General features: G+C 43.8%; 1 protein-coding gene across 1 annotated transcript; it reads right to left on the bottom strand.

The window, feature by feature from the left end:
• Positions 1-22,587: 22,587 nt before the first annotated feature.
• Positions 22,588-24,101, bottom strand: LOC145819939 (uncharacterized). The gene is made up of 4 exons (XM_082913981.1): positions 23,940-24,101; positions 23,529-23,858; positions 23,036-23,309; positions 22,588-22,925 (listed from the first exon to the last, which is right to left on the bottom strand). The coding sequence occupies exons 1-4, from the start codon at positions 24,099-24,101 to the stop codon at positions 22,588-22,590; spliced, it is 1,104 nt and encodes a 367-aa protein (XP_082770107.1).
• Positions 24,102-25,814: the final 1,713 nt, after the last annotated feature.

Genomic DNA, 25,814 nt, shown 5'->3' with positions numbered 1-25,814 from the left:
CCTCAATATAATGACTCAATTAAGTCTTATGAATGCCTAAGATGCAATGAGGATGCCAAAATATAAGTTGAAACACTCAATCAAATTTGCTTAAAACATGGTCTTCACTCAAGCGCAACTTTGGTCGCTTGAGCGGTCTGCAAAACTCTGCAAAACTTTTGGGAGCTCTTATTTTACGCTCGAGCAGAACTTCCTACGTTCAAGCCGAGGATCAAAAATACGGGTGGTCACTCGTGTACAGGTTCCGCTGCTTGAGCCAACCTCCAAACTCTGCAAAAGTACTGAGAGCTTGCATTCTTCACTCAAGCGCAGACTCCACCACTCGAGCGAAGTGTGCGAGTTCTGGAATTTCCAAATTGCACTCCCAGCTTCAAAACTCAACTTCAAAGCATCAAAACACACCTTTTGGGCCCAAAACTTAAGAAAACATGTCTGAACTTGTAATATATCAAGAATTAAATATCATTTCACAAAATAGAAGCCCAAAGCTAAGTCAGTTGTGCAAACCAAACTTGAGTTAAAACACATGCCAAAATTGACATGATTTCATTTCTTCCAAAACGTGATCATTGAGATAAAATGTCTTGAAATGTGATGAATTCACAAAACAAAGTCAAGATGAGCGCATGCAAGTGAGAATTCATTGAGAACAACTTCAAAACTTCATGAAATGCACATGCATGCATGGTTAACTCTTCTTTCCTACTTCTTTAGTTCATTTCATGCATCTCATAGCTTAATTCCCTTGAATTCATGCATTAACCAACTTAATTACAAAACTAGAGCCTTGAATTCTTACCTAAGATGCTTAATTGTATTCTAGATGTTCAATTGTTTGAGTTTCCAAGTCAAATCCTTCAGTTCTCTACAATTCTTTTTCCTTTCCTTAAATCCAAACTCTTTCTAGGCTTCTCTCTCTCTCTCTCTCTCTCTCTCTCACGTTTTTTCTGAGCTCAAGGAAGATAAGGGAGTGTAAAATACGAGTGAGTTCAAAATCAATTAGCCTTATATAGGCTCAATTAGTGGAGTCTAATTAGACTTAGCTTAAGACTAGTCAATTATAATTATCTTATTCTAATTATTTGGTTCCGAATCAGATTTCAATTAAACCTATCATAAAATCCTAAAAATTCTAAATAACACATAAATCGGGTCAATTTCGTGATCGGATGTCGATAAGGCCTTCAATTTGCATACCGAATCAGAAATACGGGCAAATATTTCTACATCAAACAGATATAAGCACAAATAACACGATACACATGCAATTAATTTAGAATTTCTTCTTAATTACTTATTAGTCATTCTTAATCACGTTTTAGTGAATAATCACAGTTCAGGGTTGTTACAGTCTTTCCCCCTTAAAGAGTTTGGTCCTCTAAACTCGAATTACCTTTAGTTTAAAAGAATGTCGGGTCTAGCGGAAACAAGTTAGGGTATCTGTTCATCATGTCCTTTTCGGTTTCCCATGTTGCACAAGTTCCTCCATGATTTTGCCAATCTACTTTGGGATTACTTTGTTTCTCAGTCTTTTGATTCGGCAGTTCACAATCTGGATTGGTCATTCCTCGTAGGTATAATCATCTTTTAGAAGTACATGTATCGGTTCAATCACATGGAGTGGATCTCGTAGATATTCCTGAAGCATCAAAACAAGAAAAACATTATGCATGTTCTCCATAACTGGAGGTAAAGCCACTCAGTACGTCACAAGATTGATTTTCTCAATAATTTCAAACGGGCCTATGTACCACAGTGCTAGCTTGCCTTTAACCCCAAGTCGTGTCTAGCCTTTCATAGGAGTTACTTTGATGAATACATGGTCACCTACTTCATATTCTTTGTCTCTCCTCCGAATATCTGCATAACTCTTTTGGCGACTTTGGGCTGTCTTCAAACGTTCTTGAATTAATTTCACTTTCTCGGTTGTTTCTTGCACAAGTTCCAGTCCCAACAATGGTCTATCACCTACTTTGGCCCAACAAATTGGAGATCGGCACTTCCTACCATACAGAGCTTTGTAAGGAGCCATTCCAGTACTTGAATGATAACTGTTGTTGTACACAAACTCAACCAAAGGTAGGTAAGTTTCCCAATTTCCTTGAAAATCTAACACACACATTCTGAGCATATCTTCCAAGGTTTGAATGGTTCATTCAGATTGGCCATCCATCTGTGGATGATAAGCACTGCTAAGTCTCAGTTCAGTTCCCAAAGCCTGTTGCAAACTCTACCAAAATCTTAAAGTAAACTTGGGGTCTTTTTCAGATACAATAGATACTGGTACTCCGTGTAATCTCACAATTTCGTTCATATATATGTTAGCCAATTAGTCTGCATTATAAATGGTTTTCACAGACAGAAAATGAGCAGATTTAGTTAAACGATCAACAATAACCCAGATACAATCCATACCACTAGAAAAACGAGGTAGGCCAACAATAAAGTCCATCGTGATATGCTCTTATTTCCATTCTGGTATTGGAAGTGGCTGTTGTAATCCAGCGAGTCGTTGATGTTCAGTTTTCACTTGTTGGTAGTGCAAGCATTTAGCTACAAAATCAGCAATACACTTTTTCATTCCAGGCCACCAAAAATTTTGTTTCAAATCATGATACATCTTCGTGTTTCCGGGATGCATAGAAAATTTTGAATTATGAGTTTCGGTCATAATGTGCTTTCTCAAATCTAAACAATCTAGTACACAAAGTCCTCCTTGAAATTTCAAGACATTGTCTTCGTACAGAAATTCGGGTCTCGATTTTGAACCAATCTCATCAACCACCTTCTTCAAAAATTCATATTGTAATTGTTTTTCTTTAACTTCCTCAAATATAGCTAGTTGTGCTTATATGGCAGCTAAAACTCCACTATGTTCATACAACACAATTTCAATTTCATTTCTTTCCAGCTTATACAACAATTCTTTCTGCCCAGTGTAGACACCCCATTTTTGACCGTCCTCAAGACTTGGACGTCACCGTTTGAACACTCGGTGATTATCCATGTTTGTGCTCGTTTGGAGTTCCCGGAGGTCTCGGCTCGCGCGCCTTGCCTCAGGATCCCCGAACTCGACCGTTTAGTATCTGGTTTTGCACCAAACACTTGCATCTTGCCCTTGAGAGGCAGGGTAGGGCTTGTAGACCATCCCCACCCATCACCGGCAGTGGCTAGAGGCCACCGGCTGGTTTTTGCTGCCACCGGCAATATAGTTTGCCGGCCGGCACTATTTGTTGCCGGTCAGCACTATTTTGTGCCGGTCGGCACTCCTTTTGGCCAAGATGGCATTTTTGGCCGGCCGGTTACTGTGCAGTTGCTTTTTGAGATATTTTTAGGCAGCTGTATTGCAGTGACTTTCCCTCCATACACGTGTATGGAGGGATGGCCCTCTAGTTTTGCTTAACTTGTAAGTTTTGCAAGTTTGGTGAGAGAGATAGATAGAGGCTCTCTCTTGTGGCTAAGGTTGGAGACTTTAGACATTTTAGAGAGGGAAAAACACAGAGAGAAGCTCTGGTTTTAGGGTTTAAGTTGCATACATATCCTATCTCTATATTTACTCTTGTGTGTGTTTTAGTCCATACTATTGCACACAAGCACCTAGTGTTTCACCTTCCTCTTGAAACTAGGGTTCTAAGGGCTTGTTCTTGAGTTTCTTGACTGGTTTGGAGCCAAAGGAGGCCATTGGAGCATCATTTGTAAAGGGGTCATCAACGGTGAGAATCTAGTTCCATTTTCCCCCATTTTTGCATTGATTTTATACCTATCTTAGAGCTGTTTTTGTGCTTACTATATAACATAAAAAAGTTCTTTTTTTAGGCCCTCTTTATTGTTTATTAAGAGTGTTTCTTGGTTTGAGGGTTGTTGATCCCCCTTAGGCCTTGAAAGGCCTCATTTTGGACCATTTTGTGCTAGCTCCGGGATTTTGGTGTTGGGGTCTCTTCACCACTGAAATCTTGAGGAATTTCAGTGGTGAAGATGATGCCTTGAAGTCCCAAGAAGGAGAGGTCCACCCCCTCTCCTTGTTGTCCTTGAAAAGGGCATATTTTGGCCTCTTAAGGAAGCCTATGCTTGAGTGTGTGTTGAGCATGTTTAGGATGTTTTTCATGCTTATATATCCATAATATAACATGATTTTAAGTTGGTTTTGGTATTCCATGCATGCTTAGCATAGTTGCCATGTAATGCCTTGTTTATGCCTTAATGTGCCTTAGGTTGTTAGCCTTTGTGGGAGCATGTTTTAGGCTTAGTCTTGTGAAGATTATGTGCTTATTTTGCCATGTTCTAGGTCTGTCCTAGGTTGCTTGGGTCGAATTTGGCATGCATCATATAGCTCCTTTGTATTTAGGCTTGTTGGCCTTGAGCATGCGCATGCATAGCATGGCACCTTTGCATTGTTTTGGTGATTTGGGGCCACCTTACATGCTATTTCAGTCCCATTTTCATGCTTGCTTGATTGCCTTGCATGACTCTTTAATGCTTTGGAAGCATGTGTTGCATGCTCCATGTTTTGGTCATTGTGTATGCCTTTGCATTTGAGTCACTTAGATGCCATCTAAGGAGTCCTTTGGCCTTGTTTTGACATGCTAAAAATCTGTTTTTAGTAGTTTAATGCATGCCATGTTCGTCGTGATAAACATGCTTCAAAGCTTCATGACTTGCTTCAAGTGCTTGGACCATTCTTGCATGCACTTGCTTGTCTTGTTTAATATGATTTGGCATCATTTTATAACTTGATTTTAGAGCTCATCTTGCATGCTAATTGTTCATGATTGCCTCTTTCAAGTGTGCTTGAATGTTGCTTGATTTGTGCCTAAGGTTTGGACCATATCATGTGTATGTGTGCATGTGTTTTGGCTTCTTGTTTTGGTCATTATGGCTGCTGTTTTGGGCCTTATTAGAGCTGCCTAATCCATGTATAAGTCCATCTTTCCATCAATTTGCATTGCCATATGTATGCATGTGTGCTTGCATGAGCTTGTCACCATGCCATGTTGCATCCTTAGCTTGTATGCTTAGGTTGCATTGCATTTTGCATGCATTCCTTGTCCCTTGATTTGGTGATAGGGATTAGGACTTTGGTTTGAATTGGTTTGCATGCATTTGAAATCAAAGTTGCATACTTGGTTCTTTGGGCCATCATGCATGGAGATGCGTGATTGGTGGTCCGAGAATCGAGGCACATGCCCTTTTAAGTCAATACAATGATAAGGGACATGGTTGGTGCATATATGCCTTGAATTGTGCTGCCATGCTTTGCCTTGTCCTCTGTTGCTGTCAGTTGCAGGTTCTGCAGGAACACTCTGCCGACCGGCAGTGTAAGGTGCCGGCCGGCAACAATTTCTCTGCCGACAGCTTCAATTTTGTGCCGATGGCCATACCACACTGCCGGTGGCAATTTCATTCAGCCGGTGGTGATCCTCTCTATCCAAGGGAGCAGTCCTGAGGTTTTGACAGCCTCCAGAGGAGTGAAGGAAGGAAAACAGAGGCAGCCTATGCATGGCGGCGCGTTTCCCGAGGCGATTTTCCTGCTTTAATTAGTTTATTTAATTTGTTAATTAAATTAATTAATTTGTAATATTTAATTTGCTTGCATAGTTAATTAATTTGTAATATTTATTTGGTCCCTCCGAGCGAGGGCAAATCTGTAATAAGTGTGTGTGGGTGGTGTGTATGTCTTCCAACCTCACTTCTTTCTTCCCTTTTATTTACCTGCTTACGATGGTAGATTAGGGCACGTTTAATTTAGCATACCTTATGCTACGCATGTGTGCATCCATGCATTTGTATTACATGCATTAGCCTCGGTACATCACGCTAACTGCATTTGTACTTCAAATTCTAAACTGAATATGTGATAGTTGTGCATTCTCACATGCCATGTTTAGGATAGCCGAGCCTATTCTAGCAACACTTTGTATGCGATGCATTAGGCACTTAACATGGACTTGGATCATGCATGTTTGCTAACGAGTTCTTTGTTTTGGCACGGAGTACGATGTAAGTATTTCCGCTTTAGCATATCGCATGAGTGTGAATGTTGCCATGACAGCATGCTTAACATGTGGCTAGATGCTTATGTGTTAAACTGTTTTGAATGCCTGTGGGTGAAGGTTGGATTGTTTGAGTTGGAAGAACTCATTGAAATCCGTGTTTTAGCCTACTTGCGAGTAGCAAATCCAAAACCTTTTTCAAAACCGAACGGATATGCAATGTTTATTTCCAAATTAGGCAATCTAGTCTATACTTGTTTGCTGCGCGCATAACATAGTAATTCTAGGCTAATAAATGGAATAAGAACACATAAACGTTTTCAAAATCGGATATCATGGTTAGTAGAGGCCGGTCTTCGGACCGGGCGAAAGGGGGTGCTCATAGCTGACCTTCCCCGATCGTACCCAAGCTCCCGAGCCGAGACAACTCCGGTGATGACGGACATGTGGCCTTCGGCACCGAGTCAGGGTTTCCTAAATTTCCCCATTTTAAAAAATATTTAGGTGGCGACTCTGTATCTGGCAAAGCAGTCCATGTTTGGCACTACTTTTTCAAAAATCTGTTTCTCAAAACGATTTTCCAGATTTGGACTCTTTGGTTCAAGATTAAGAACCGCGACAACAAAAATCGAGTCCGAACTGTAGCACGAGGCCCGCGGGCGCGTCTACAGTTTCTGGCGACTCTGCTGGGGATTTTAGAGAGCTTGACTCGAACTCGTGATATCCCATTTTGATTTCATTTATGTGTTTCTTTGCATTGCATGTGCATTGGTGCGCCTAGGAACACCGTGTTTGCCATCTGCCATTCCTGAACGGTTTGCCGGAGGCTTGTCTTGTCAAGGCATGACCATAAGGCTGACCGGCTATGGGCTCTGACAGCATGGGAACACAAACCCCGGTTTTTACCAGGGCACCCTTTTGACCATTCGACCTAGTGCATATTCGGAATCCATAGTGACCATTCCAAACTAGGACAGGTTGCTTACCTGATATTAGGTTGTTTGAGAACTGCTGTGTGCATAGTGAAACCCTAGTTCTTGACAAAATAGGACAGGGAAACCCTACCCCAACATAGGGGTGTTTTGGCTCTCACTTACTTGCTATGTGCTTTTAGAGTGTATCTCTACAGGAACGCATATACCAGTTTGCGAGTTTGAGTATCGGGCCCGAGGGCACCAGAATCAGTATTGTTGAGAATCAGTTATCAGGAATCAGTTATCTGCGGGTATCGGGTTCAGTTTTTGGAAACAGAAATCTGGGAACAGTGATCAGCAGTAGGGTACAGTTGTTTGGCTACACCCGTGTTTGATCAGTTTGGGCTGAAATGCTGTCTGTTTTTCTTTCAGTTCAGAGAGTTGCAGAGTTGATACAGAATAGCCAGTGTCTCCCCTTGCTGAGGCAGGATTTATGGCGGCACAAAATTCAGAAGAAATTGTGGTCATGACGGCTGCATTGGAACAAGGAACCGCTCCGCAGAGTGAGGCCAGCATCAATATGTCATACCCACCCAGGTCGCCCGTTGTGCACCCGGTCTGGGCTCCCCAGTTATATCAGGCTCGTGAGCCCACCACCTTTGAATTGATGGGAATGATAGGTGACCTCCAGAGGTCCGTGGCCGATCTGGCCTATGGAATGTCGGCTTCACCGCCAGCGGCGCCGTATACCGGGAATTTCGTACCACGAGAGCCCCCGCTACTGGGGCAGATTGTGATAGAGCTCAGCCAGCCAGAGGTGGCTTCCAGCTACAGTCGCGACATGCCAGCACCGACCCAGACCCTTGATCAGGCTGAGGCCAGAGGAAAGGATAAGGCAAAGGTAGATGCCGACCCCATTGAGCAACTGCTATGGGCAGTTGAGGCTCTGAAAGTCAGAGGGATGAACAAGCAACAAACATCTGCGATCGTGATCAAAGCTGTGGATGATGCTTTCCCCGCTCCAATCAAAGGCAGTTCAAGCCAGGCAGAAAACCGGGATGGGCCCCGTCATGCCCAGACAATTCCTGTAGTTCCCAACCATGCACCGGGAAAGGTTCAAAAAGCCAAGGCAGCGCCAGCCGATCCTTTCGCCAGCGCATCTGGCAAGAGTCCCCAAACTTCAAAGTACCTGCCCCGAGGGCGCAGGGTCTTTCACGACCTCCACATGCCTTTGTCTAGGGCATTGCTAATATTGGCGAAGAATGGGCATCTTAAGCCTTTGGAGCCTCGGCCACTCCCGAAGAATCTCCCCGCCACTCATGATGCTACCTTGTACTGCGCGTACCATCAACAGTCCGGTCACAGTACCGATGGATGTTCCCGCCTTCGTCATGAAGTGCAGGATTTGATTGATAACAAGGTTATCCTACCACCCACCTCAGGCAAGCCCGTCACCACTCAGTTGTTGGATTTCGAGGGCTCAGATACTACGAGTATGTGAAGTGGACCGCCCGCGGGCAACATTTGGTGTATTTTTGAAGCGTCTGGCACGCATTTTTGAGCATCGGTGAGACCGAGTTTTGTAAATCCTGGCTTGGATATCGAGTCAGTCTTTTGTTTTGAGTCTGTCTCTTTGTCTTGAGTCAGTCTTTTTTTGCTTAAGGATCTGTCTGATTGTATCAAGTCAGTCCCCGTTGTATATAATACCAGGTGATTCTGGGGTTGTTGTCCCGAACGCCCTTTTATTATTATCTGTTTTTGTTTTGAGTCTGTTTCTGTCAAGGGGCCAGTTGCACCAACAGAGCCGATTGAAACAGCTGTTGCTATCTCAAACTTCATGCTTGCTTTCAGCATAAGTGCCAGAGAATTTGATTGGGCTGACAGTACATCTCGCCTACTCTCCTGCGCACCAAACTCATTGCATTAACCTAAGTTTTCCAAAAAAACAAACCTTTTGAACACTGCGGTGATAAAAACGAAGAGGAAGGAATTCCTCGGGTTTTGCAAAATTTTGATCATTTTGAGAGAAAGAAAGGCGTGCTAAGCCTTTTTATGAATGAAATCATGCTTGTCGGCATGAGTACTGAAAAGGATCCTGGCCTGATCCAGATTGGTTCCACACTATCTTCGGCGCGAGCGATTTGTCGCTTTCTTAAAAACTTTCAAAAGCAAATGTTTTACGCGGCCTTGTGAAGACTTGTGTGGAATTCCTCTTGAGGTCGCGCAGCCTAGGATTGCTCTCAGCCTCAAGATTCAAGCCATTTGTTTTCTGACTTTGAACCCGTTTAGAACGTTCAGAAAGTTCAACGGACAAACGCCATGGAGGCCCGTGTGGCCAGTTTTGAAGCAGCCCTCGAGCAAGAGGCACCAAAGCCGAATCGGAAGGAGTGGATCTCGCCGGAAGAAGCTCGTGGAGCAATCGGGATGGATTCTCCGCAAATCAGCGCAACAGCCGTTCTCCTAGACACAGAGAGGCTTTGACTTCAAAAAAAAAAAACCATTTGACATGGACTTGCTACACTTTTTACCCTTTGAGAGGCTCACTGGGCCGAAAACCCGGAAGGGCGACCCAGGCAAAAGTTAGAGCAAGAGAAAAATACAAAAAAAAGCAAAAAATACAAAAAAGAAGAAAAGAAAAGAAAAAGACAAAAAAATACAACAATGAAAAGAAAAGAAAAAAAAATGCAAAAAAGAAAAAAGAAATGAATAAAAGAAAATGAAAAGAAGCTCGCAAGGTCGAAAACCCGCATTGGGCGCCTTCGCAAAAGTAAGAGCCTAAGAAAAGTGAAGGTTAAAATACCCGAGTGTACCTTAACTGGAACTACGTAAGGCTTGATTCCCATGTTTGGGATACGTAGGCAACTTCATCATGAAGTCCAGCCCCCAACGCTTTCATAGCATCTCAGTCCATGCAATGGTTTCGATTTCATCACAAAGTCCAGTGGCCAACACCTTTCAAGGTGATTGTGTCCATATATGCGTTGTGACCGTCTTCGCCATCGCTGTGTCCAAGAGCTCGACCACCGCCAATGAAGACTGTTTGCAGATTGCTGCGGCACCACCCAAACAAGGGGCAACTTTCCGTTGCCACGAGCCGCCGTGAGCCACCATTCAAACTAGGGGCAACTTTCCGTTGCCTCCCACCCCCCTTCAAACCAGGGGCAATTTTTCATTGCCTCCGATCTGAGGTTGCGCATCTCGAAGAGTAAGTTCTATGCTTGTTGAGCATCAGCTGTTTGCAAAAATAGTTTTTGAAAATTTTTACTGAGGTTGACTATTTTCTCGAAAACTATTTCATTTTCCAAAACTGGACCATTGTCTTGGACCCAAAAAAGGAAAATTTTCAGTGCTTGCTGCCCGACTTGCATGCTTTTCAAATCAAAAAATCGAACAAGTACGTTAATCCGACTCTCATTTCGATCAAAACTGTTTTAGTAGAAAACAAAAATGAAAAGAATGGTTAAAATGATGAACTAGGGGCACAGTTGAGCCAGGCGTTCTGTCTTTCCCCGGTCATCGACGTACTTGCCAGAAGAGCGCTCTGCCCGCCAGAAGAAATAGCTGTGAGCTAACGGCATCGGGCGTGAACCCACACCTTTCTATTTATCCATCAATCACCCCGGGGAGGGATGAAAAATGAGAGAATGAAGAATAGAGAGGTGTAAGTTGAGAGAAAAGTGAGGAAAAGGGTTTTTGAGAAAAAAATCCGAGCTCGAGAGCCGAGTGATGTGAGAATCACAAATCAGAAAGGGTGGGAAACAATGCCTAGAGAAACTGGCTCCTCGTGGTCCGAGGTCCCCCCATCTTCGCTAACGCGTTTGTATGTCGTGTCTTTGGTTTTGTTTACCTCAACCTTTGTTTTAGGTCTTTTCCGAGCGTGTCTCGTTGTGTTTAGGTCGTGTACCTATATTTGAGTCCTCCCCGCTGTGTTCAGTTGTAGGCTCGATATCCCGGTTTGAAAAAAACCTCATTCAATTTCAAAAATCATTTATGCTCAGAATGCTGTGCCATTCTCTACATTTGAACGTGTTTCAACTCCAACAGGTTCCATCTTTGAGGTCCGTCCTGTCAGATTGGGCTGTTTGTTTAAGAATTGCCGTGTGCAGAATGAACCGAATGCTGTGTTATGGGCTGTATGCAGATTAATCCCCAACAGAGTAAGGGTTGTGCGTCCAAGGATCAGGCAGTGGGTTGCTTGAGTTATTTTGCTGTTGGCTGTTTAAGTTATCTGGTTATTACAATGCGAGTGTTCAATTTTCAGACAACCAATCAATTTCATTTACATTGAGGTGTAATATGATGAGATGCGATGCAATGCATGAGATATGTAAATGTAACACTTTTTAAGCAAAAATCTGTTCATTTCATAATCTTTTCAAGTACAAAAGTTTGAAGAAAACAAAATCTGCCTGCGGCAGTACAAGGTAATCTAACTACCAAAGAAAAGAGGAAAAGTACAAGAAAGAAGAAAGATAACAAAAATCCGCATCTCTGTCGAGCACTCCAAGGGCTGTCAGTCCGTCCTGGTCCTCTTCCTGGACGAGGGTCCAGGAGCATCATCAGCGTCGTCGTCAGAGCCCGAGCTAGAACCGTCTCCGGTCTCCTCCTCCGATGACTCGGACTCCGCCTCTGCCTCCGCCTCTGACTCCTCGTCATCATCGTCCGGGACTGGAGCTCGCGAGGTACTCCCGACATAAGTACGCCCTCCCCTGGTATGGGGAAATATCCTGTCCCCCTCATCTCTCCCCCGAGCAGAGACGGAAGGTCCGACTGGAGCACCCCCTGCCATGGGAATCTGGAAAGGAGGCTGAAAAAGTACATAAAAAGGGAAATGCATCAGTATACTGTGAACAGTTTAAAGGTGCAGAATGCAATGCCGAGTATAGTGTATGAATGCCGTGAGCAGTTTAACAGTGCAGAATGCAGTATATGAGTGCAATATGAGAATGACGTGAGCAGTTTATCAATACAGAGTACGGTGCAAAATGCAGTGTATGTAGTGTGTCAGATACTGTGAGATCAGTGGATCAAGTGTCATGCCGTGCATCAGATTATGCGAATCAGTGTATGAATGGTTTGAGGCCAGTGTCAGAAGGACATACCGGTATGCTGTAGAGGGCTAGGAGATCAAATGTCCGCTGGAGCATCCCCATCATCGAGGCATTCATCGCCAACAACTGACGGGTGTACTCAGAAGAAGCCTGCAAAAGCATCAGATGCATCAATATTCTGTGGAATATTAAATAAACTGAAATGAATGACTATACAAAAGTGCAGTAGTACATACCGGAGGTAGATCGGGGACGTCAATGAACTCGTGACCAGCCGGTGGAGGGGCGAAGGGGATCTGATAGGTCGACCCACCCTGCCCCTGGAAAGTCAGTACAGCAGGCAGGGTAGGCCAGCCAGCTCCCCGTCCTCCCTGCACTCCACACCTACCACGGACCCGGGCCCTCCTCGAAGATCCAGCCCCTGCTCCCTCTCCGGCCCCAGCCGCCGATGCCACAGGCCTGGCCCCCTCTGCTCGACGGCCGCTCAGGGGATGCATCAGGTACGTCTGCACGTACTCCTGATAGTCTCCGGTGCCTCGGAAGCCGGCCTCCTCCCAACCGATGGAGTAATCATCCAGCTGCTCAGTGGTGAGCCCCTCGGTCTCCCTCATGTCTGCAGGAGGGGGAACTGGGACTATCTGCTCAGGTAACCCTAGGGTCTGGCATAGAAAGCACTCCCCCAGGTACCAAGCCCGACAGACCGGGCCCTCAAGCAGAATCCGAAAACGCGAGGTCTCCTCCGCACCAGGGAACCGACCCCGCATCGCCGCCGGCATAGGAGCCCACGGCCGCCATGTGATTTGAAAATGTCAGACAGTTTGTTATCTACTGTTATTGAAATATACAGTTGAAAAGCGAAGCTTAAATGAACTGAAAGTAAAGCATACCTCCGCGGGGTGATGCTGTCGAAATATCGGCGGAAGAAGCCGAATGTCTCCCGTGGTCGCCGGGTGCATCTCCCGTCGAAGCGACTCGAAAAGGGGACGGCCAGGGGAGTCTCCGCAACTGGCACGGGGGCAAGCCTAGGAAAGTAGGCGTAAACCCACAACTGCAAAACAGATGTCAGTATGACCGTCAGATAAAGCAGAAATGGCAGAGCCGTGTGTTGTGCAGGGTATTGTGTGCAGTGTACAGTTTGAGCAATGTACAGTCAGTGTAAAGCAGAATGTATGTGTGTGCCGTGTGTACAGTATCCAGCAAGTGTAAAGTGGACTATAGTGTGTGCAGTGTACAAAGTACAGAAAATACGAGACAGAAATGAAAAAGCGGAGAAGAAGTGTACCTCCCAAGCCCGCCAGTAACCTCCAAGTAGCTGGCCGCTGCCGCGCGAAGCCGAGCTCATATATCCATAAAGGGTGGCCAGAGCAGCGCCGCCCCAGTCATAGTGCAGAATGTCCCGGACGTCCACCAGTGCGCTGAGAAGACAGAGAGGCACGGTGTTCACCCGATCGGCGAAGATGGTAGTCCCAAACAGGAACATGAGGAAGCCGCGAGCATACCTCTCGACCTCCTCCGGGATCATCTCCGCCTCCTCCTCCAACGCGGGCTGGACCCGAAACTGTACCTCGAACCAGGAGTACCGCACAAAACCTGGACGAGCTAGGGGTGGCGCCTCCCCCAGTAGATGGACCTGAGCGGCGGTCCACTCATCCATGTCTGTGTCAAAAGGGATTGGATCCCCCTTACCCCGATGCCTGTGAGCATCGAGAAGTCATGAGGGGTCATCGTCATATCCCCTGCTGCAGAGAAATGAAAAGAATCGGTGGTGTCCCACCATCTCTCCGCCAGAGCGGCGAGGAGAGGTCTGCATGTGGACAATCTGGAGAGCCCTCGGCAGAAGGTGCCGAAGCCCGCCCGGTCTACGATGCGTCGGACTGCGTCAGGGAGCTCATCATACCACTCCCGTGCACCAGTATTCCCATACCCGCAAATGGTATGGGAACCCTCCTGTAAACAGAAGATGACAATTGCAAGACAACATTCAAAATGCAGTTCTTGAAAAAGCAGATATAGCATGTGTGCAAGTTTGACAAGTTTCAGGCAAATACCGGGTGCCGGTGTGCTTACAGTGAAATACGTGTGCTGTGTCAGTGTGTTTGGGTGTTTCAGAACAGATATGGCATGTGTGCAAGTTTGACAGATTCAGACAAATACTGGGTGCCAGTGTATATGCAGTAAAATACAGTGAGTACAGTGTGTTTGAATGATTCAGGGCTAGTGCAGTGTGTGTGCATGTGTCAGTCTCAAGCAGATATCAGTTGTATGTATGTTTACAGTCAACTATGGTCTATGGTGTATCAGATTTCAGCAGTTAAAGAGTACAACTAGCTACGGCAGTTTTGTATCCTCCATTGCAGAAAGTAAAGCAGAAAGAAGAGAGTTACCTCGGAAGTGCCGAATGAAAGGTGGGAGGTAGGCTCACGCAATAGTAGCTCAGGCGCCACATGCCTCTCGAAGCTCCGGAACTGACGCAGGTCGTCGGGGGGCAGAACATGGATCGCCGGCCGGTAGGTCGTCGGGTCGAACGGGCGCTCGTTCAGTGGTAAGAGCTCGACCCTGGGATCCATCTCGTGGTCCGGGGGAGTCCCGCCACGTGGAATGTCGTCCGCCATGTAGAGAATGATGAGAAAATGGCCAGGAAAAGAAAAACCAGACCGGAATACGAAGAGTCAACCGGAAAGTCAACTCCCGAGAGGGTCGGAAATGGCCGGGAAGGCCGGAATGTGAAAAGGCACAGGAATGAAGAGGAAAGTGAGGGGAACAAACCCCGAAAAGGCGAGAACGCCAAACGAGGCACCGAAACGAAAATGTGATCGGTGGAAAATGTCTGAAACGCGAAGGAAATCGCGAATCCGACGACGAAATGGGCGTAGAACGCGAAGAAACGGGCGAAAAATGAGAGAGAAACACTCTAGAGAGAGAGAGCAAGGGATTTCGGCGGTGGAGAAGTGAAGAAATAGGGCTTGAAGCCCTATTTTAAAACACCCAAGGTGAAAAGTCAAAACTGCCCCGCATCAGCAACTGTTTGCCGGTCGGCAATGTTTTGTGCCGGCCGGCACTTTTTTGTGCCGATGAACTTATTTTGATGCCGGTGGCCAGCCGGTGGCCTCCCCTTTCGGCCGGTGGGGTTCCCACAGCCTTGTTTAGGCCATTTGAGTTGTTTTTGGTCTTCATAGCTCAAGAAAGTGCGAGAAAGTGCATCTCCGATGCTCAACCGGCCTCCGTTCTGACCGCAGGCCGTGTCTCCAGTGCGTGGCACTTGAATTCGTTCAAGGTGTATCCTTTTTGTATCCTTTTAAATTCAAAAGTTGCCCCATGTGTGTTGCACGAGTTCATCACACTACTTCAGTGCATTACATCGCGCTGTCATGCGCCACACATTTGCATTGTTATGCACGTGTTACATGCATTGCAACACGCACCCCTTTGCATTGTCGTGCACATTTCTCATGCATCATCATTGCATTTCCATTCCATGCATTGTCATGCATTCTGGAATACGTGCGTTGTTGCGCATTTAAGCCCATTTACATTCCGTGTGGCATGCGTGTCACACTTATCGTCACACTGTTTTGTGCATTTCAAACCGTCGCACTGTTTTGTGCATTTCAAACCGTCGCACTGTTTTGTGCATTTCAAATTGTCGCACTGTTTTGTGCATTGTATTTCAATCGCGTTGTTTTGCGCATCGCACTGTTTTGTGCACCTCACTTACATCTTGCATGTATCCATTCGCGCTATCTTGCGCATCTTGCTTGTACTTGTTAGTACATTGCATTGTTTTGAACACAAACCGGCTTCGCGTAGCGTATAAGTCCAACTTTCAAACCGGCTTCGCGTAGCGTATAAGTCCAACTTTCAAACCGGCTTCGCGTAGCGTATAAGTCCAACTTTCAAAACCGGCTCCGCGTAGCGTATAAGTCCAATTGTCAAAATCTTTTTTTGCACCTTATGAGGCGTGCGTGTCTCATTTGCATCATCTTACATTCCGTATGGCACGCGTGCCGCACTTGCATCATGTGCATCTCAAAAAAAAAACAAACAAAAACATGCATTGTCATGCATACATTTTGCATCCCGGTCTAGGAGACCTTAAATCCTCTAAAGGTGCAATTCCTTTGGTGTTTGTCGTGCCCGAACGACTTTCGATGGTCTGGTAAAGCCACCTGCCTATGTTTGCGATGAGTTCCTAGAAGACCAACTGGGACGATGGAAACTAGAGTTCGAACGGCTTATGCCTAGAACGCAAAGGTTCGGGAGTTCCGAGACTAAAGTCTGGTTTAAATACCCAGGGGTTTACCCTCGGCTTGAAATCTGTATGGAAGCCCCATAGGTTGAGGCGGCATGTCTACGCCTCAGTTCTGGGTACTGAACCAACCTAGTATATCACCCTGTTGGTAAGATAGGGAAAGTTGCAATCATAGTCATTGCATCATAGTGCATTGTCATGCATTTCCATTGTAGCTTGCATGCATCCATTGCATTTTCCCCAGTAGGTCGCATTGTACTGCATTGTCATGCATTTTGTAAATATCCATTCCATTGCATATTTGTAGATATTGCATTGTAGATTGCATGCATTCACTGCATCACCTTCCGCCTATGGCTTGCGCCTTTCCAGGTTGAGCTTGGTCTGGTATGTGCCCTTACTTTTCATGTTAAAACACAGTTCTGCATGTGTATCGCGCCGATTCCACGCTGATATGTTGGTTGAGGGTTGCGGCACCTTTTCTGTGTTACACATGGCTCGTATGTGTACATGCCTTTCCTAGGCAAGATTTGGTTTGGCTTGCGTGCCATATCCATTGTATCCATATCCACTCCATTGCATATTTGTAGATATTGCATTGTAGTTTGCATACATTCACTGCATCACCTTCCGCCTATGGCTTGCGTCTTTCCAGGTTGAGCTTGGTCCGGTATGTGCCCTTACTGTTCATGTTAAAACACAGTTCTGCATGTGTATCGCGCCGATTCCACGCTGATATGTTGGTTGAGGGTTGCGGCACCTTTTCTGTGTTACACATGACCTGTATGCGTACATACCTTTCCTAGGCAAGATTTGGTTTGGCCTGCGTGCCATATCCATTGCCATCTTCCTAGCATATCCATACATATTACATTGTAGTGTAATTTCTGCATCCGGCATTAGGATCGTAGTCCTTTCTCTAGCGGGTCGTTTCCCGACTTATGTCAATTCCACCCAATACTTGTTCTTGCGTCTGTCTACAATGCTCATAGTTCAGTTGACCGTTCTATAGTAGACAGACTTGTTATCTCCATCAATCTATTTGACATAGGTGTGGTTTCGAACCACTCGTGATTGGATCACGATTCAAATGCTTTGCATGTAGCTTGCATTGTTTCAATTACATTGCATCTTCATTTGCATTGTTTATACATTGTTTTGTATATATTACATATCATTTTGCATCCATTTTGCATTGTCATGCACGTTGCTAACAATATTGTACCTGTTAAGTTTGTTTTCTTTGCAGGCACGATATTGTATGTACGGTTCATTTGAGGCTGGTGCAACCAGACGAGCCGCACAGGTATTGTATCTCCCGAGTGAGACGCATTGAGAATTTCATAATTCTCTTACATCCTTTCTGCATTGTAGTGTAGTTTGGTATGCTAGCTTAAAACTGTCGCATGTTTGCTTCATTACAGCTTTATTTGCATGATCATAAGTTATGTCCGGCTTCGTGCATTGTCTTGCATTTTGCCCCTGCCTTCGGGCACATATCTTGATTGTCTTGCATGTTTGTCTAAGTCTTCGGCCTTGTCAAAAATGGGTCGTCTCTGGGCTTTGACATTCACTCCCGTCATTGTTATGACTTTCGAGTTCTGTCAAAGAGGGGCAACTGTAGACACCCCATTTTTGACCGTCCTCAAGACTTGGACGTCACCGTTTGAACACTCGGTGATTATCCATGTTTGTGCTCGTTTGGAGTTCCCGGAGGTCTCAGCTCGCGCGCCTTGCCTCAGGATCCCCGAACTCGACCGTTTAGTGTCTGGTTTTGCACCAAACACTTGCATCTTGCCCTTGAGAGGCAGGGTAGGGCTTGTAGACCATCCCCACCCATCACCGGCAGTGGCTAGAGGCCACCGGCTGGTTTTTGCTGCCACCGGAAATATAGTTTGCCGGCCGGCACTATTTGTTGCCGGTCAGCACTATTTTGTGCCGGTCGGCACTCCTTTTGGCCAAGATGGCATTTTTGGCCGGCCGGTTACTGTGCAGTTGCTTTTTGAGATATTTTTAGGCAGCTGTATTGCAGTGACTTTCCCTCCATACACGTGTATGGAGGGATGGCCCTCTAGTTTTGCTTAACTTGTAAGTTTTGCAAGTTTGGTGAGAGAGATAGATAGAGGCTCTCTCTTGTGGCTAAGGTTGGAGACTTTAGACATTTTAGAGAGGGAAAAACACAGAGAGAAGCTCTGGTTTTAGGGTTTGAGTTGCATACATATCCTATCTCTATATTTACTCTTGTGTGTGTTTTAGTCCATACTATTGCACACAAGCACCTAGTGTTTCACCTTCCTCTTGAAACTAGGGTTCTAAGGGCTTGTTCTTGAGTTTCTTGACTGGTTTGGAGCCAAAGGAGGCCATTGGAGCATCATTTGTAAAGGGGTCATCAACGGTGAGAATCTAGTTCCATTTTCCCCCATTTTTGCATTGATTTTATACCTATCTTAGAGCTGTTTTTGTGCTTACTATATAACATAAAAAAGTTCTTTTTTTAGGCCCTCTTTATTGTTTATTAAGAGTGTTTCTTGGTTTGAGGGTTGTTGATCCCCCTTAGGCCTTGAAAGGCCTCATTTTGGACCATTTTGTGCTAGCTCCGGGATTTTGGTGTTGGGGTCTCTTCACCACTGAAATCTTGAGGAATTTCAGTGGTGAAGATGATGCCTTGAAGTCCCAAGAAGGAGAGGGCCACCCCCTCTCCTTGTTGTCCTTGAAAAGGGCATATTTTGGCCTCTTAAGGAAGCCTATGCTTGAGTGTGTGTTGAGCATGTTTAGGATGTTTTTCATGCTTATATATCCGTAATATAACATGATTTTAAGTTGGTTTTGGTACTCCATGCATGCTTAGCATAGTTGCCATGTAATGCCTTGTTTATGCCTTAATGTGCCTTAGGTTGTTAGCCTTTGTGGGAGCATGTTTTAGGCTTAGTCTTGTGAAGATTATGTGCTTATTTTGCCATGTTCTAGGTCTGTCCTAGGTTGCTTGGGTCGAATTTGGCATGCATCATATAGCTCCTTTGTATTTAGGCTTGTTGGCCTTGAGCATGCGCATGCATAGCATGGCACCTTTGCATTGTTTTGGTGATTTGGGGCCACCTTACATGCTATTTCAGTCCCATTTTCATGCTTGCTTGATTGCCTTGCATGACTCTTTAATGCTTTGGAAGCATGTGTTGCATGCTCCATGTTTTGGTCATTGTGTATGCCTTTGCATTTGAGTCACTTAGATGCCATCTAAGGAGTCCTTTGGCCTTGTTTTGACATGCTAAAAATCTGTTTTTAGTAGTTTAATGCATTCCATGTTCGTCGTGATAAACATGCTTCAAAGCTTCATGACTTGCTTCAAGTGCTTGGACCATTCTTGCATGCACTTGCTTGTCTTGTTTAATATGATTTGGCATCATTTTATAACTTGATTTTAGAGCTCATCTTGCATGCTAATTGTTCATGATTGCCTCTTTCAAGTGTGCTTGAATGTTGCTTGATTTGTGCCTAAGGTTTGGACCATATCATGTGTATGTGTGCATGTGTTTTGGCTTCTTGTTTTGGTCATTATGGCTGCTGTTTTGGGCCTTATTAGAGCTGCCTAATCCATGTATAAGTCCATCTTTCCATCAATTTGCATTGCCATATGTATGCATGTGTGCTTGCATGAGCTTGTCACCATGCCATGTTGCATCCTTAGCTTGTATGCTTAGGTTGCATTGCATTTTGCATGCATTCCTTGTCCCTTGATTTGGTGATAGGGATTAGGACTTTGGTTTGAATTGGTTTGCATGCATTTGAAATCAAAGTTGCATACTTGGTTCTTTGGGCCATCATGCATGGAGATGCGTGATTGGTGGTCCGAGAATCGAGGCACATGCCCTTTTAAGTCAATACAATGATAAGGGACATGGTTGGTGCATATATGCCTTGAATTGTGCTGCCATGCTTTGCCTTGTCCTCTGTTGCTGTCAGTTGCAGGTTCTGCAGGAACACTCTGCCGACCGGCAGTGTAAGGTGCCGGCCGGCAACAATTTCTCTGTCGACAGCTTCAATTTTGTGCCGATGGCCATACCACACTGCCGGTGGCAATTTCATTCAGCCGGTGGTGATCCTCTCTATCCAAGGGAGCAGTCCTGAGGTTTTGACAGCCTCCAGAGGAGTGAAGGAAGGAAAACAGAGGCAGCCTATGCATGGCGGCGCGTTTCCCGAGGCGATTTTCCTGCTTTAATTAGTTTATTTAATTTGTTAATTAAATTAATTAATTTGTAATATTTAATTTTCTTGCATAGTTAATTAATTTGTAATATTTATTTGGTCCCTCCGAGCGAGGGCAAATCTGTAATAAGTGTGTGTGGGTGGTGTGTATGTCTTCCAACCTCACTTCTTTCTTCCCTTTTATTTACCTGCTTACGATGGTAGATTAGGGCACGTTTAATTTAGCATACCTTATGCTACGCATGTGTGCATCCATGCATTTGTATTACATGCATTAGCCTCGGTACATCACGCTAACTGCATTTGTACTTCAAATTCTAAACTGAATATGTGATAGTTGTGCATTCTCACATGCCATGTTTAGGATAGCCGAGCCTATTCTAGCAACACTTTGTATGCGATGCATTAGGCACTTAACATGGACTTGGATCATGCATGTTTGCTAACGAGTTCTTTGTTTTGGCACGGAGTACGATGTAAGTATTTCCGCTTTAGCATATCGCATGAGTGTGAATGTTGCCATGACAGCATGCTTAACATGTGGCTAGATGCTTATGTGTTAAACTGTTTTGAATGCCTGTGGGTGAAGGTTGGATTGCTTGAGTTGGAAGAACTCATTGAAATCCGTGTTTTAGCCTACTTGCGAGTAGCAAATCCAAAACCTTTTTCAAAACCGAACGGATATGCAATGTTTATTTCCAAATTAGGCAATCTAGTCTATACTTGTTTGCTGCGCGCATAACATAGTAATTCTAGGCTAATAAATGGAATAAGAACACATAAACGTTTTCAAAATCGGATATCATGGTTAGTAGAGGCCGGTCTTCGGACCGGGCGAAAGGGGGTGCTCATAGCTGACCTTCCCCGATCGTACCCAAGCTCCCGAGCCGAGACAACTCCGGTGATGACGGACATGTGGCCTTCGGCACCGAGTCAGGGTTTCCTAAATTTCCCCATTTTAAAAAATATTTAGGTGGCGACTTTGTATCTGGCAAAGCAGTCCATGTTTGGCACTACTTTTTCAAAAATCTGTTTCTCAAAACGATTTTCCAGATTTGGACTCTTTGGTTCAAGATTAAGAACCGCGACAACAAAAATCGAGTCCGAACTGTAGCACGAGGCCCGCGGGCGCGTCTACACCCAGTAAGCAAACATGCCAAATTCCCGATGGATGTTCTGCTCGAAGCATCTGCAACTGTATTTGCTTTCCCAGGATGATACAAAATCTGTAAGTCATAATCTTTAATCAATTCGAGCCATCTTCTTTCTCTCATATTCAATTATTTCTAGGTAAAGAAATATTTTAGGCTTTTGTAGTCGGTATATACTTCATAAGTCACTCCATATAGATAGTGGCGCCAGATTTTCAACGCAAAAATCATAGCTATATGTTTAAGGTCATAGGTCTGATAGTTCCTTTCATGTGGTCGGAGTTGTCGTGAAGAATATGCAATTACTTTCCCATTCTGCATTAACACACATCCCAAACCTTTGTACAATGCATCATTGTAGATTTGGAACCCATCTGTACCATTAAGTAGAGTCAATATTGGTGCAGTCACCAATCTAGTCTTCAATTCTTAAACAGCGAACTCTCTTTCATCATTCCAATCAAACAGTATATTTTTCTATATCCATTGTGTTAATGGCATGGCAAGTTTCGAGAAGTCCTTCACAAATCTTCTGTAACAGCCGACAAGCCCCAAAAAGCTTCTAACTTCTGACACATTTATTGGTCTTGGCCAATTCACAATAGCTTCGATTTTCTGTGGATCAACGGATATGCCATCTTTATTGATCACATGCCCTAGAAAACTCACACTGTCAAGCCAAAATTCACATTTTGAGAGTTTCGCATACAATCTCCTTTCTCTTAGAATTTGTAGTACGGTTCTCAAATGATTTTCATGATCTTCCCTGCTTTTGGAGTAAATCAAATTATCATCAATCAATACAACAACAATTCATCCAAATATGGTTTAAACACCCTATTCATTAGGTCCATGAAGGCGACAGGTGCATTCATTACTCCAAATGGCATTAGTAGGAATTCATAATGTCCATATCTAGTTCGAAAGGAAGTTTTCTCTACATCCTCTGTTTTAACCTTCAACTGATGGTACCTGGTCCTAAGGTCTATTTTTTAAAACACTTGGGCTCCCTGGAGTTGGTCAAACAAATCATCTATTTCGGGGCAGTGAATATTTGTTCTTGATAGTTACTCTATTTAATTCCCTGTAATCTATACATAGCCTCAAAGACACATCTTTCTTTTTAACAAACAAAACTGGAGCACACCAAGGTGAAATGCTCGGACAAATGAACTTCTTATCCAACAGTTCTTGAAGCTGAATTTTTAATTCTTTCAGTTTAGAGGTGGACATTTTGTATGGGGTTTTGGAAATAGGTTGTGTTCCAGATACTACGTCAATGGTAAATTCAATTTCTCTATCAATCAAATCACCGGGTAGTTCATTTAGAAACACATCAAGAAATTCATTGACTACAGGGATGTTCTCTACATTAGTACTATATGTGGGCATAATCAATACACAACACAAATAAACCTGGCACCCCTTTCTCAACAGTTTATTAGCTTTCATTTCAGAGATTAAATATAGGGGAGACCATTCCCAGCAAACACAAATTCAGGCAACCCCGGCAGCCGAAACACAACAAATTTAGCAATATAATCAATGGTAGTATGATATTTTGTTAGCCAATCCATACCCAATATGCAATCAAAATGATCTATATCCAATGGCAGCAAATCAACATATAAAAGTACTTCTCCAATTACAATATCACATGCAGAATACACATAAGCACATATCATACAACCCCTAGATGGTGTAGATACTGACAGCAAATAGTTCATAGTTTCTAAGGGTCTAGTCAATTTCTGAGAAAAAGCATACAACACAAACGAATGGGTAGATCTAGAGTCTGTTAAGACATATGCATTTTGAGCACAAATAGGGATTATACCTAACACTACTGATTTAGTGTTCTAGATGTCTCCAGGCACAAGTGCAAAAACTAGGCTTTATCTCAAACTTTCCTATCTGGTGTCAGCTCTGGTATTAGTTCTTGGTGCAAGAGTGGATCCGGCTAAACTTACCACAGGACGGTTGGCATTTTCAATTGTGAGTGGGCAATCTTTCATCATGTGGCCAATCTTGCCACACCAGAAGCAAGCTCCTGTTGATCGGTAGCAGGGGCCCTTTTGTTTCCTTCCACATTCTGAGTAAGTAGGTGCTGTACCACTACTTTGACTTGAAATACTGGAGGACCCTGTATTTTGCTTCTTTGAAATTGACCGACCTTTTCTAGAATTAAACCTAAATCTTTTACCCCTCAATTCAGTTGTTTGAGCTTTTGTTTGTTTCATTGCAGCTAAATTAGTTTCCGTCATTAGAGCTTGATCAAGAACATTCACATATTTGGGCGGCTTTAATACACCGATCCAATCAAATACATCTAGGTTAAGAACTCCTTCAAACTTTTTGGCCTTCTTCTAATTCGTATCTACCATATGCGGAGCAAAATGGGCCAACTCAATAAATTTGGCTTTATATTCAGCCACAGACATGAAACCTTGCTTCAGTTGCTCAAACTCTGACACTTTTCTGTCTCTAAAGCACTGAGGGAAGTATTTCTCATAGAAAATTTCTTTAAATTGATCACAAGTCATGGCTCCATTGTCATGTCAAATAAGCATCCACCAATTGTGAGCTTTTTCCTTTAGAGTATAAGTAGCCAACAGTACTTTCTGAGTTTTGGAGCACATAAACACTTCAAATAACTTCTCTGTCTCTAACATCCATGTCTCCGCTTTTAGTGGTTCAATACACCCATAAAAGTTGGTAGCTTCATCATGTTAAATTTTTGAGTCAAATTGAGAATGTTATTGTTGACCGGCTCCACTTGGACCGGAGGGAGTATGGGAGGCAGAGGTTGTTGTCCTTGTTGTTGTCTTAGTGATTCTGTTAAGGCCTCTAGCATCTACTCCATGCAGTTGATTCAGACCTCAAAAGATTCAACTGTATCATTACTTTTTGTATTTCCATTGCTGTAGGTAAACAAAGTACTAATAAACACAGGCAAATAATTCTTTACAGTTCCTCAATGTTCATGTTCAGTTTACATATGTTCATGTCAATTCATTTCACTGTCAATGTTTATTGGTTCAAATATGTTCACATGATGTCACACACTCGCACATGCAGATGTAATGTCCTTAATTCTTTTCTAGGACATCCTATAGCTCATTTGGACTCGTGTGTACGGTATGACACACGCTCTGATACCACTCTGTCACGACCCAAATCTGCCTCTATAGGTTTATCATCGTAACTAGCAAGTAATTTTGGGATTATGCAAGGCCTCTGAACAAATTAAACAAAATACAGGGGCTAGCGAACGCAATTGCAAACATACAGTGTCCATGGAGTTGTGTAGACATACATGGAATAGAAAATTTAAAACTTAATTTACATAGTTAAGTCGTCATCCCTGCATCACCATATACAAACAAACAAAAGACATGTTCAACCAGTAGCAAAAGAAATACAAAAAAAAAAAACAAAACAAAACAAAACAAAACAAAACAAAACAAAAATAAAAACAAAACAAAACAAAAGATAAGTCTTAGACATTGTTCACAAAAATAGGACCACTTCTCAGATGGTAACCTTCTCGGGAGGCACAGTGGCTGGCTGATAGAATGGAACTCCAGGGAATCAACTATGTGTCTGGTCATGCGCCTGGTCACCTACATACATAAATAATACGGTGAGGTGAAACCCACTGAATAACAATAGAGTAAAGGGTTTATGAATGATGTCCAAACAGTTTCAAAAATCAGAGTTCATATCACAAACAGATTCAGATTCACATACTTAACCAAAAGTCATAAGCAGTTATACGTGGTACATCCATTAGCTATCATATCAAATTGGTCCTGAGACCCACATGCATAGTCAGTACCAATGACCCTAAAGGTCCATATCTTGTGCACAAGTAGCCATGATATTGTTTCCTCCGAGCACTGGCCATTGTGGGAGCTGAATTTTAAATGAGGCATACTTTAACACAGGTATTGCCGGCTCTTTTTAGAACCCTAAGGATGCCGAATATAAAGGGTAGATGAGCCGAATAGGCACCGAGTTATGAAGCCGAGTAAATATGGGCATAATAAGCGAAAAGTGGACTAGGCCCCGAGGGCCAGGAAATGAATATAAATAAAGGAATAGCAGACTGAGAAAGGTATGTGATAATGATAGAGTTTAACTTACAATACAAGTAATCTAGAACGAGAGAATGACTTGTCCGTCGGAGTGCTAATTCCGGCACCCCTGACCGGATTGTTTAATTCATTTCAGGTGGCTATCGGTGGAGAACTAGC

This window comes from Camellia sinensis, chromosome 1, assembly GCF_055761805.1.
Source record: "Camellia sinensis isolate YWXY chromosome 1, ASM5576180v1, whole genome shotgun sequence".
Lineage (NCBI taxonomy): Eukaryota > Viridiplantae > Streptophyta > Magnoliopsida > Ericales > Theaceae > Camellia > Camellia sinensis.
The sequence above is the reverse complement of the archived record's forward strand: the minus strand, read 5'-3'. Positions and strand labels throughout refer to the sequence as shown.

What these genes read in the sequence shown, in the direction of transcription:
- LOC145819939 (XM_082913981.1), bottom strand. Translation starts at nt 24,101, where the DNA reads ATGACTTGTGATCAATTTAAAGAAATTTTCTATGAGAAATACTTCCCT. An exon ending in CCCATTTTGCTCCGCATATG is followed by an intron (nt 23,859 to 23,939) that starts GTAGATACGAAT and finishes GGTGTATTAAAG; the next exon opens with CCGCCCAAATATGTGAATGT. An exon ending in AAAATGCCAACCGTCCTGTG is followed by an intron (nt 23,310 to 23,528) that starts GTAAGTTTAGCC and finishes GCTTTTTCTCAG; the next exon opens with AAATTGACTAGACCCTTAGA.